The 13,194-nt window shown below is 42.6% G+C and overlaps 1 protein-coding gene across 5 annotated transcripts in view; it reads left to right on the top strand.

Annotated features, from left to right (window-relative positions):
* Window positions 1–13,194, top strand: part of SLC12A1 (solute carrier family 12 member 1) — a 138,648-nt gene that overhangs the window by 74,790 nt on the left and 50,664 nt on the right. For 4 of the 5 annotated variants that reach the window (XM_033920345.1, XM_033920346.1, XM_033920347.1 and 1 more), the window contains exons 13-17: window positions 5,180–5,303; window positions 7,207–7,308; window positions 9,107–9,262; window positions 10,053–10,152; window positions 10,266–10,377. In XM_033920345.1, coding sequence (XP_033776236.1) covers window positions 5,180–5,303; window positions 7,207–7,308; window positions 9,107–9,262; window positions 10,053–10,152; window positions 10,266–10,377 — 594 coding nt within the window. The remainder of the gene's footprint in view (window positions 1–5,179; window positions 5,304–7,206; window positions 7,309–9,106; window positions 9,263–10,052; window positions 10,153–10,265; window positions 10,378–13,194) is intronic. The other variant, XM_033920349.1, reaches the window with a different exon arrangement.

The raw sequence follows: 13,194 nt of genomic DNA, 5'->3' as shown, positions 1-13,194 counted from the left end.
AAACATAATACTGAGACATTGTTAATTAGATTCTCAGCCCAACCAACCAACTTTCTAAATTCTGAGTATTATTTTGTCACTGTAACAGAGTGTTATCTTATTTTGTTGAGTGCCAATCAGATTTTGATAAAGGAATTTTCTTTTTTTAAAAAAAAATTCTTTATTCATTTTAACATAAACAACAAGTGCACAGTATATAACAATCCAATATAAGATAAACATCACCTGACATTTTACAATAATATATCACGAGAAAGTTACTCCCCCACCCCCCACCCAGATTCATAAATAATCGTGCGGTTCAAACAGCCGACCCCGCACCGATTTCTGACTCCCGGCACCAGCAACCACTGACTTCCCCGGGTACAGCATCCCTCTGTTCTGGGAAATCGTTGCACAAGACCAGACACACCGAACCCTCGACGCCAGACTCCCGGGGCCGTACTTCGCAAGTCAGAGACCCTGATCTTTGGGATGATTCAGAAGAGCCTTTACTATCTGATGCTGAGGCCTCTTCGCCTGAGGAGGACCCTTTTACACAGGATCCTTCTATCAAACCTGATTCATCTTCCTTCACCTCTTTTTTGAAGGAAATGTGTGAGTCTCTCTCTATTCCTTTGGAGGCTAAATCTAAAAAGTCCAAAGCTTTTCTTGAGGCTTTGGATTTTGACCAACCTCCTAAGGAATTTCTAATATTACCCCTCCATGATATTTTAAGAGAGACTTTCTATAAGAACTTGGAGACACTTAACAATTCCCAGTGCTCCCAGGAAATTGGACACTTTATACCAAGTAATTCCCATTCTAGGCTTTGACAAGCCTCAACTCCCGCATGAATCATTACTTGTGGAATCCACTTTGAAAAAGACTGCGTGCTCTAGTGTCTATGCTTCTGTCCCTCCTGGCAGAGAGGGCAAAGCTATAGATAAGTTTGGCAAACGCCTCTACCAAAATGCCATGCTTGCCAATCGCTCAGGTAATTATTCTTTTCACTTTTCTTTTTACCTGAAGCATCTTATCCAACAGCTTTCCTCTTTTGAGAAATATCTTCCTGATAGGAAGCTTGCCTCATTCCGTCACTGCACATCTAGTTTATTGCAACTTCGCAAATTCATGGTACGTTCCATCTATGACACCTTCGAACTTACATCCAGGGCTACAGCAATTGCGGTTGCTATGAGACGTCTCGCTTGGCTTCGAGTCTCCGAACTCGATTTCAACCACCAGGACCGCCTTGCCAATGCCCCCTGCTTAGGTGATGAGTTGTTTGGCGAATACATGGATTCTACCACTCAGAAACTTTCTGCGCATGAGACTCGCTGGAACACTCTTCTCAAAACCAAAAAGAAGCCTCCACCTGTCCGGCCTTTTCGCCAACAGTCGTCCTATCAGCGTCGCTATTCTGCTAGACCCTTACCATCTGCTCCTCAGCAGCCAAGACGCCAGCATCCACAGCAACGCCAACAACCTTGTGCACAACAGCAGCAACAGGTGAAACCTCCTCCACCACCGAAGTCCACTCAACCCTTTTGACTCCACTCTCCAGGGCCTAGCCAGTCTCCTTCCATCAACCCTTCTGCCTCAACCCATAGGAGGCCGTCTATCTTTTTTTCTCAGCCGTTGGGAGACCATCACCTCAGACCAGTGGGTGTTCAATATCATTTGCTACGGCTATTCTCTCAACTTCCAGACTCTTCCCACCCAAAGTCCTCCAAAAGAGTCTGCTTCCAACACTCCTCAGTCCTCCCTCCTCCTTCAGGAGGTCCAATCTCTTCTTCTGAACGCCATAGAGGAAGTTCCTCTAGATCAGAGGGGGCAGGGATTCTACTCCCGCTACTTTCTGGTTCCCAAAAGAACCGGGGACCTCAGACCCATACTTCAAGTCTTTCCTTACCTGGACGATTGGTTAATCAAGGCTCCTTCATCTCAGGAAGTACTTCAAGCCACCAACCAGACCATTCTCTTTCTCCAACTTCTGGGTTTTGAAATCAATCTGCCCAAGTCGCATCTCATTCCCACTCAGCGGCTTCAGTTCATCAGAGCGATCTTGGACACTAATCTCATGAGGGCGTTTCTTCCACCCAATCACCTTCAAACCCTTCTTCATCTTTGTCAGCAGGTGCTTTTACAGCTGTCCATTTCTGCAAAACAAATGATGATACTCTTGGGTCACATGGCCTCGACAGTTCATGTCACCCCCTTCGCACGTCTTCACCTGCGCACTCCTCAATGGACCCTAGCTACCCAGTGGTCCCAGGCGACGGATCCTTGTTCACGACACATATCTGAGACATCGTCTCTTCGACAGTCTCTGCAATGGTGGTTGAAATCTTACAATCTCTCCAGAGGCCTTCTGTTCCATCTGCCTCCTCATCATCTCGTCATCACCATAGACGCATCCCCATATGCCTGGGGAGCTCACTTGAATGATTTCCAAACCCAAGGTCTTTGGACTGCCCAGGAAAAGAAGCATCACATCAATTTCCTGGAACTCAGAGCGATGTTTTATGCCCTCAAGGCTTTTCAGCATCTCCTCTTTCCTCAAGTTCTACTACTTTACACAGACAATCAAGTAGCAATGTACTACATCAACAAACAGGGTGGGATGGGCTCTCGCCTGTTGTGTCAGGAGGCCCAAAAGATTTGGTCTTGGGCGACAGCTCGCCAATTGTTCCTGAAAGCTGTCTACATCCAGGGAGAGCAGAATTCCTTAGCAAACAATCTCAGCAGAATTCTCCACCCCCACGAATGGACTCTCGATCCCATAACTCTCCAGTCCGTTTTCGCTCAATTGGGCACTCCTCAGGTCGACCTTTTTGCAGCTCCTCACAATCATCAACTGCCCCAATTTTGCTCCAGACTCTACTCCCTTCATCGTCTAGCAGCAGATGTGTTTCTCCTGGATTGGACCAATCTATTCCTTTATGCATTTCCTCCTCTGCCTCTCATGTTGCGGACCTTGTTCAAGCTCATAGAGGGAACAAGCCACCATGAGTCTCATCACTCCACGGTGGCCCAGGCAACATTGGTTCTCCCTTCTGCTTCAACTCAGTTCCAGGGAGCCCATACTTCTTCCACTGTTTCCTTCTCTGCTTACTCAGCATCAGCAGTCCCTCCTACATCCCAACCTACAGTCTCTGCACCTGACAGCTTGGTATCTCTCGGGCTGACCTCGGCCCATTCACTTCTTTCTCAGCCTGTCCATTCTATTCTTGATGCTTCCAGGAAGTCGGCCACTCTTCAATGCTATCAACAGAAGTGGACCCGATTTTCTTCCTGGTGCCTTCTGCATCATCATGATCCAACTTCGCTAGCAGTAGAACTAGTGTTGGATTATCTCCTTTCTTTGTCTAACTCTGGTCTCAAATCTACTTCTATCAGAGTCCACCTCAGTGCCATTACTGTTTTTCATGAGCCAGTTCATGGAAAACCTCTTACTGCTCATCCTTTGGTTTCCAGATTCATGCGGGGACTTTTCAATGTGAAACCACCTCTCAAGCCCCCTCTTGTGGTCTGGGATCTTAATGTGGTTCTTTCCGCCTTAATGAAGCCTCCTTTTGAACCATTGGCCACAGCTCATTTCAAATTTCTCACTTGGAAAGTGGTCTTCCTTATTGCTCTCACCTCTGCCAGGAGGGTCAGTGAATTGCATGCACTAGTTGCCGATCCACCTTTCACCGTCTTTCACCATGACAAGGTGGTTCTACGTACACATCCAAAGTTCCTCCCTAAGGTTGTATCTGACTTTCATCTTAACCAGTCCATTGTCCTGCCTGTATTCTTCCCGAAACCTCATTCTCATCCTGGAGAACAGGCTTTGCATACTTTGGACTGTAAGCGTGCTTTGGCTTACTTTTTAGAGCGCACTAAGCCTCACAGATCGTCTCCCCAACTTTTTCTGTCCTTTGATCCAAATAAGTTGGGACATCCTGTTTCTAAACGTACGTTATCCAATTGACTTGCTGCTTGCATCTCGTTCTGTTATACTCATACCGGACTGCCACTGGAAGGTTCTGTCACGGCCCATAAGCGATGGCAGCGTCTGTAGCTTTCCTCAGATCAACTTCTATTGAGGAAATCTGCAAGGCTGCTACTTGGTCCTCAGTTCATACTTTCACATCTCATTATTGTCTGGATGCATTCTCCAGACGGGATGGACACTTCGGCCAATCTGTTTTACAAAATTTATTTTCCTAATGGCCAACCTTCCCTCCATCCCTCTTTTTGTTAGCTTGGAGGTCACCCATCAGTTAAGAATATGCTGCCTGCTTGTCCTGGGATAAAGCACAGTTACTTACCGTAACAGGTGTTTTCCAGGGACAGCAGGCAGATATTCCCACACATGGCAGATATTCTTACGTCCCACCCACCTCCCTGGGTTGGCTTCTTAGCTGGCTTATCATAATTGGGGACCGCGCGCCTCCATCGGGCTGGAAGGCACTCACGCATGCGCGGTGCAGCCTAGCTAGAACTTTCTAAGTTCTTAGAGTGCAATCACTCTAAAATTGTCCGTACCGGGGCTCCGTCGGTGCCGTCACCCATCAGTTAAGAATATCTGCCCGCTGTCCCTGGATAACACCTGTTACGGTAAATAACTGTGCTTTTTATCTAGCTTTTTGTTGATGGTAGGGATATCTGCTGGGTTATCCAGATTGATAGGATGGATTAGCTGGATATAATCAGCGTAAGCATAAACGGTAAAACCAACTGATTGTCCAAGTGTGATCCCCCTGTTGGCAGCCCTTCAGTAATGCAAGTTCTTTCCCTCATTAGAGCCTCCTGTGGCACACATGCCCATACCCCATAACAACCCCTCCCCCTAGAGGCACATAATTCCCCCTAGTTGTACCCCTCTGCAGTGAAGACCCCCTACATGTGGGCTGTAGCCTACTACATAGTAGCTCCATTCCAGGTTCCCCAAAGCATAAGCTCCTGAAACAGTACAATACTCACTGCTTAATCTTACTGGGGGTTGTTGGTTTCTAGTTGTTTGCCCTAATAGAATTCATTAACCCAAAATTTTATTTCTGGTGACTATGGTCATATTTGTGCATGTCTCATTTTAAAAGGTTGCTTTAATTTATGCACATATCTGCAGTGCAGAATAGGCAGCCTATTATAAAATTACCTCTCAATAAAAATAAACCCTAGTCTTTACCTGTTCTGATTTTTTCAACAGGCTCTGTGTAAGGATAACATCTATAAAGGGCTTCACTTTTTTGCCAAAGGACATGGAAAAAACAATGAGCCAATCAGAGGATACATTCTCACTTTCATTATTGCCATGGGATTCATTCTGATTGGTCAGTACAAATTGATAATTTCTAAAATCTGATCAGTAAAATAAACATTAAGAGCTTGAATTTATAAGTAGGTTTAAGCTCAGGTAAATAGATCTGTTCTAACCACTATTCTTTGCTTTAAATCATTTACTTTTTATAGTTAGGGGATCTTTAATGCATTTATCTGTAGCAGGATCCATAGGAATAAAATGGGTCATGTGGCAGATTACATGCATTAATCTTTAATAAAAGACCTCATTCGTTACTTAAGGCTTTTTTTTTTTTTACTATAATGCACTAAGAAATGGACTTAGCATGGTTTTTTAAAATGGGATTTTCACATATGCTAAGCATATTTCTAGTATTGAAATCACAGTCTATATCGGCCCTCAAAAATAAAGAAAAAGTCTTTATGAGTGAAGCTAATTAATTACAATCAATCAGTTAGTGCTGCACTCTTCCACACTATTAAAGAAGCTTTTTTGTATAGTTCATTAATAAATAAGCTTTTGAAGTAATAAGTAAGTATCTGGAGTACTTTCAATTTTTATGACCTCACAAGATAGCTAAGTAATGACCGATGAGGAGGCTGGCTATGGTATAACTCCAGTTTTAAATGGAATATGACGCTGGAGTGTAGCCTCTGAGGTCATAAAAAGTTGAAAGTACTCCAGATACTTACTTATTACTTCAAAAGCTTATTTATTAATGAACTATACAAAAAAAGCTTCTTTAATAGTGTGGAAGAGTGCAGCACTGGCTGATTGAAAGCATATTTCTAGAGCATCCCTAAAATAGGGTTTGGTTTTTTTCTTGTAAGTCCTGCACTAATTTTTTCATTAGCACACAAGACTCGTGAGCAGGGCAGGATTAACCAATAGGCCCAGTAGGCATGTGCCTAGGGCCTGAAATGGTCAGGGGTGCCCAATGAAAGAGGGCATCAACATTGTTTTTTCCAAACGGCGATGGACCCCTCCAGCATCGATTGGCAATGTGGGCCCCCACCCCAATCGGCAACACGGCCCCCCCGATCAGCAACGCGCCCCCCCCATCGACGGAAAGTAAGACAAGCAAGCAACACGGGTAAGAAAAGCAACGGGAACTGTAATTGTGCAAGCGGTGCTGCTTGCCCAAAATTTCCCTCAGACACAACTTCCTGTTTCCGCCTGGGCGCGTGGTGGGACGGGGCGGGGTGGAGGCCCAGTGTACTTGTGTGCCTAGGGGCTCTCGACGAAATTAATCCTGCCCTGCTCGTGAACACTTAGGGCTAGATTCTATAAATCTATAAAGGTTAGATGCTGTTTGTAGAATCATGCCTAGCAGCACTTAAATCAACATAGGCACCAGTAGATGCTGGTATAGAGGCATAGACTAGTATTTAGAGCTATATCCTGGAAGCCAGGGTTCAAATCCTGCCATTGCTTCTACTTCTTGTGTCCTTAGGCAAGTCATTTAACCCTGTTTCCTCAGGTATAATCTTAGATTACAAGCCCTCCGGGAACAAGAAGATACCTAGTGTACCCGAATATAAATCACCTTGAACTACCACCAAAGGAATATAAGTTAATTATAAAGCCACCAACCGTAGATAATCTAAAATATTATTCCTGGAAGCCTTCTAGGAAAATTCATAAATTTAGCATTGAGTCAATAGTCCCTACTTCAAAAGAACAAAAAGGGTAATACCAAGCTTGCATTCCCTTCATACTATTCTAAATTTTTAAAATGAGATTTTATAACTGGTTACATTAACAGCTGAAGGAAGCTGAGAAGTTCTTAAAATTCCAGGAGGACTATATAATGCTTCTAGGACTCTGCCAGCGTGATGGTTTTGAGGGAAGAGTTTTAAGCTGTGCAGTATTCATGCACTGTTACACTTGTGTGTGAAAATGGTTTTGTGTGTTTTTTGTTTTTTTTTTTACAGCTGAGCTGAACGTCATTGCACCCATCATCTCCAACTTCTTCCTGGCTTCATATGCCCTAATTAACTTCTCCTGTTTCCATGCTTCATATGCAAAGTCACCAGGTCAGCATTATTGACTAAATGAAATAAAAGAAACAGACTGTTATGGGTGATGAGGGTCATGAAGCTACTTTGCTTCCTTTTGTAATGCCATTGTTCCTGATTTTCTAATCACTGTTATTCAGCTTCCCCTGTACAAAATTCTTTACTCTTTTTGACTCCCTCTTCACCCAAAGAAACCATTTCATACAACCCTTACCTCTTCTGTAAAGAAATATTTTTTAAATACTTTCTGTACTTGAATTTACACTCTTTTGATAGCTTTCAGGCCTGCAGGCACCATATAAAAATGAAATAAATAGAAAAATACATAGGGCTCCTTTTACAAAGGTGCGCTAGCGTTTTTAATGCACACACCGGATTAGCGCATGCTATAGCGCGCGCTAGCTGAAAATCTACTGCCTGCTCAAAAGGAGGCGGTAGCGGCTAGCACGCGGGGCAATTTAGCCCGTGCTATTCCTCATGTTAAGGCCCTAGCGTGGCTTTGTAAAAGGAGCCCATAATGTTGCTGTTGAATTTATCCCTTTTGAGCCACATATCATAAACTGATTGTTCTAAAATGTTCATTCAATTGTAAAATGTTTGCTTTTTGGATTCATAGAAGACTTAAATATATTAAAAAGTATCTTGTGTTTGAACAATTCAGACTAAGGGCTAGATGCACTAAAGTCAGCGATCGTTGCTAAACCTGTTTTCACAGCTTTAGCAACGATCGCTTTTACTGACCCAATGCGCAAAACGGCCCACCGCATGTTTTTCCCCCCAATCACCCATTTTTCAATCCGGCTATGCAAATTAGCTAAAACCCCATACAAAGTAGCCAAGTGATTGATGCGCTTGGCTATTCCATTTTTAAAAAAGGGGTTTTAACGATCGTAAAAACTGACTGCCTGGGTTTTTTTCATATTTTTCAATGGCATGCATATTAAAATGAGAAGAGTGTTCATTTCAAAAGGTACTGTCAATTTGCTGTTACTTTTTGAAACACCCTTATATAAGGACATTTGGGGAGTGTGCATACATTTGCTGACACATACACTGGGAGCATTCTTTATCAAAAATATATACATGCAGATAACAGCACCATCACTGCAGCTTAAATGTACAGTATAAAAGGTGGTGATTAAACTTGCAAGCATTGATATTTGCTTCTTCAATTTATAAGTACCAGCACCTATATGTGTAGCCAATTAAGGAACAAGTACTGAGGGAATAAGCATAGTTGCCTTCTCAGTCACTTGTTCCAAGCTCTAGCTAAAACAAGCACTTTGCAGAAGCTTATGCATGCCTCACAGGAGGTTTTGGAGCTGATGGAGAAATTATTCAAATTATGCATGTATTCCCATTGTAAGCAGGGGAATGCACATTGGCTCACTGAAACCATGCTTGAGACATGTCCCTTTGAACCTAGATGTCACCACATTACTGTCTTGGTTCATATTACAGTTCAGGGAAAGGGGATGGGATTTGATATGCTACTTTTCTATGGTTACAATCAAGGTGGTTGACATATCCAGATACTTATTTTGTACCTGGGGACAATGGAAGGTCAAGTGACTTACCTAGAGTCACAAGGAACTGCAGGAGGAATTGAACTCAGTTCTCCAGGTTCTTAGGCTACTACACTAACCAATAGGCTATATCTCCATTCCTCCACTATAAATGCCTCTTAGAATGCCACCTTCACTGGATTGCTCTCTGGCTCCAATTTGTCCCAGTTACAATATGTTACAAATATTGATTTCTTGACTTCCACAGTTCTGCGTATATTTAGCATCCATGTGTTCCTTCTGTCACATAGGCTGGAGACCTGCTTTCAAATACTATAATATGTGGGTGTCTCTTTTTGGAGCAGTTTTGTGCTGTGGCGTCATGTTTGTGATCAACTGGTGGGCAGCCGTTATCACATATGCCATAGAGCTCTTCCTTTATATTTACGTTACATACAAGAAACCAGGTAAGGTAGGAATAGGTATGGTAATCCTTAAAATGTGATTGTTTGGTCAAGAAGCAAAGATATATTCTCATTGCCCAATATGATTCTTCATTTGCTGAGGAAGTTTGACATCTTTGCCAATGCACAGGCATCCAGGAAATACTTATAGAAAAACTGTTCTAAAATAAAATGAGGTAGTTGGCTTTCCATTGAAAGTGCAGCAAAACACCCAGTGCTGTTTAGAAAATATAAAGAATTTAAAAAGTTAAACAGGAAAACCTCACCAGCCACTGTCAATGGAGTTTTCTACATGGTGTCTGCAATAAAAAAAAATTAGCACAAGGGTACCAATGAATAATACCAGCAGTAATCAATTGCAAGAGAAAGATCTAGTTGACTAGATCAGTTCTGAGCATTTGCAGAGATCAGATGAAGCTTATTCTGTTTGGATTTTTGACTTTCAAGCTCGCCTTTCAGTCAGGTAGATTCAGTCATATTTGCATTTTTATTATGTTATTTCATGTGCATTTCAGAATTGTTCACTAGAATAATAAGCATGAAAACAATTTGAAAGCAATTAGCTTAGCATTGCTTCATGCTCTTTGTAATGTAATACCAATCTGTAGTTAAAGGATGAAAAAGGGGTTCAGAGTATTAAAAATGATTCATATTTCTTTTTATGAATTCAAGTGTGCTTTAACTTTAATACTTACATTTAAGCTGCACATCTGTGTCTCCATCTAACCTAAATGACAAGATTAGAAAACCTAATTTAATCTGAAATAACATATCTCTATCCATACCTCTGTAGATGTAAACTGGGGTTCATCAGCTCAGGCTCTTTATTTTGTCAATGCCCTAAGTGGTGCCTTGGATCTGACCACTGTGGATGATCATGTAAAGAATTTCAGGTAACACTTCAAGTATTGTACTGCAAATGCCTCAGACTAGATAACATTTCTTTATCAATACTGGTGTACAAAGCAGATCAAGTTAAACTAAGTCAGTTACTTTTTTCCTCCAGGCCACAGTGTCTTGTACTAACAGGAGGACCCATGTCAAGACCTGCCTTGCTAGATATAACACATTCATTTACCAAGCATACGGGTCTCTCCATCTGTTGTGAAGTGTTCATAGTAAGTAATGATTTGGTTAGTTTATAAGAAATTAATTGAAACAAAATAAGAGTCCTGTAATGATTGATTCAGTTTGTTAAAGTGGTGACGGAATAATCGCGTGCCAGACACCAGCGCACTGACAAGGCAACGTTGACAATTCGGTGCAAGAAAGAAGCGCGCCACGGGAAAACTTCATTTTAAAGAGCTCAGACGGGTGTGTGTGGGGAGGGAACCCCCCCCACACTTTATTGCATCGTGTTCACGCTGCCGGGGGGGGGGGTTCAACCCCCCCACATTATAGAGAAAACGGAACTTTTCCCAAAAAAAAATCAGAAAAAGTTCTGTTTTCTCTATAATGCAGGGTTCCAACCCCCCCCCCCAACAGCAGCACGAACATTATGCAATAAAGTGGGGGGGTTCCCCACTCACATCCCACTTCGGAGCTCTATAAAATTATTTTTTTCCGTGGCGCGCTTCTTTCTTGCACCGAATTGTCAGCGCAGGATTGTCGGCACGCTGGTGTCTCGCACGCGACAGACTATGAACCGTTAAAGTTGTGGAGAAATGCGAGCTGTGGGGACATTTTCTTGCTGGGCTCTCTCTTTTGCATTTTTCCAACAGCATTTAGGTATATTAGTTGTTATTCCTGTTCGGAGTCTTGTTTATTTCTGTTTCAAGTTCTTAGTTCTGCTTGGCTATTCGATAGACTGATAGGAATAGGAAAAGGTACCTATTATGTACTATTCCAGAGTTTTGTTTCAGTCTCCACCTGCTTGTAAGATTAACCTATGCCGGTCTGGAGAGGCTAAAAGAAAGTAAATTAGCCGGTAAGAACCTAATTTCTCCTTCAGCTATAGTGGCAAAATAATGCTCATTTTTTTCTAATACAATGCATTTTAAAATCTGTTCATGACTTGTTGCCAAGGGTAATTTCCTCCTTGCTGCAGGCTTATGTACCATGTTGGCCTTTAAGATCACAATTTGGAAATCTGGTCCTCGACATGGCAGCTAGGCTTCAATGCTACGAAGTGTAAGGTCATGCACCTCGGTAGCGGAAATCCGTGCAGAACTTACACCTTAAATGGAGTAACATTAGCTAGAACCTCAGTAGAAAGAGATTTGGGAGTAGTCATCAGTGCAGACATGAAGGCTGCCAAGCAGGTAGAGAAGGCCACATCCAAGGCAAGGCAAATGATGGGATGTATCAATAGAAGTTTCGTCAGTCGGAAACCAGGAGTCATAATGCCGCTGTACAAGACCATGGTGAGACCTCATCTGGAATACTGTGTGCAATTCTGGAGACCACATTACCGTAAGGACGTGCTTAGAGTCGAGTCGGTTCAGAGGATGGCCACTAGGACGATCTTGGGATTCAAGGGTCTCTCGTACGAAGAGAGACTGAGCAGACTGCGGCTCTACACTCTTGAGGAGCGCAGGGAGAGGGGGGACATGATTGAGACATTTAAATACATCACAGGACGTGTCGAGGTGGAAGATGACATCCTCTTCCCCAGGGGACCATCGACCACAAGAGGGCATCCGCTTAAACTCAAAGGGGGGAAATTTAGGGGTGACACCAGGAAGTATTTTTTCACGGAAAGGGTGGTAGATCACTGGAATAAGCTTCCGGTGCAGGTAGTCAAGGCCACAGGCGTGCTTGACTTTAAGAGCAAATGGGACATGTACGTGGGATCCCTACGTAAGACGATTCACTAGCATCTAGACTTATTGGAGTGGGTCAGTAGTGTGGGCAGACTTGATGGGCTATGGCCCTTTTCTGCCGTCATCTTTCTATGTTTCTAATTTAGGGGCCTATTGGTTGTCCCTCAGCTACGCTTGGTTATTAAAGTGGTTAATCGATGTAGAATGTTCCAAGTTGCTGGACCAATGTTATGGATTTCAATCCCAGATTCCATTCATCTAATTTCCGACTTCCTGGTATTTCAGAAAAGCCTGAAAGCATATTTTAAACAGTTCCGAGTTCCTGTTCTATGTGAGCTATTACAGCCCTGATTAAATTGCAATGTGGATATGAAATGATTGTTGCCTTTAGTTGTTTGGCAAATTTTGAACTGCTATGCACTCTTGAAGTTTTTCATCACGTTATTTTGTAATTGGGCTTTGCAACTGTCTCTGCAACAAAAAATTTTTTTATGCCTCTGATGTGTGGTAGTAGAGTGGGTTTCCCTCACCGTATTACCGAGGCTTTTTCTTTCATTTGCTTTGACATGTATTGCTAATGAGTCTAGCATTCTTTTTGTGTTTGTTTGCGTTTTGGGGAGTTTTTGGGTTGGTAACTTTGTAGCACTTATGTTATACAATTGTCCCTTATGGGGGTTACAGTGTGAATCTACATAGAATGCTAATAGGAATTTTACTTCTGATAGTTGTGTGACACGGGACTGGGTGGGTCTTTGTGGAGGGCCTGTAAAGAATATAGGGGGACTGTGGAGATATGAGACATATTGGGGAGCAGAAGAATTATCATTTGTGATCAGGGAAAGAATAGGGGTATATCTTGCATAATTCCTTCTAACTCTACAGATACCTAGCAATGTTCAGCCGCTATCCTTATAGCCCATGTTAAAAAAGGCTGACTGTGGCATTTGAATATTGATCTAAAAGTTTTTTATAAAATGCTTCTTGTACACAGAGTCTTTGTAATATAACTATAAGGCTGCAGGACAAACTTGTATTTGGTGGCATGCACAGCAGGAGCAGCTATTCTACAGAGAAACACAATCAAAAATGGTGCAGCATCACTTGGGGTTCTGCATATGCAAATGAGACACCTGTGCAACACAGGTTGGCTGTCTGAGGAAGGCATTCACATTT

This window comes from Geotrypetes seraphini, chromosome 14, assembly GCF_902459505.1.
Source record: "Geotrypetes seraphini chromosome 14, aGeoSer1.1, whole genome shotgun sequence".
NCBI lineage: Eukaryota > Metazoa > Chordata > Amphibia > Gymnophiona > Dermophiidae > Geotrypetes > Geotrypetes seraphini.
The sequence above is the reverse complement of the archived record's forward strand: the minus strand, read 5'-3'. Positions and strand labels throughout refer to the sequence as shown.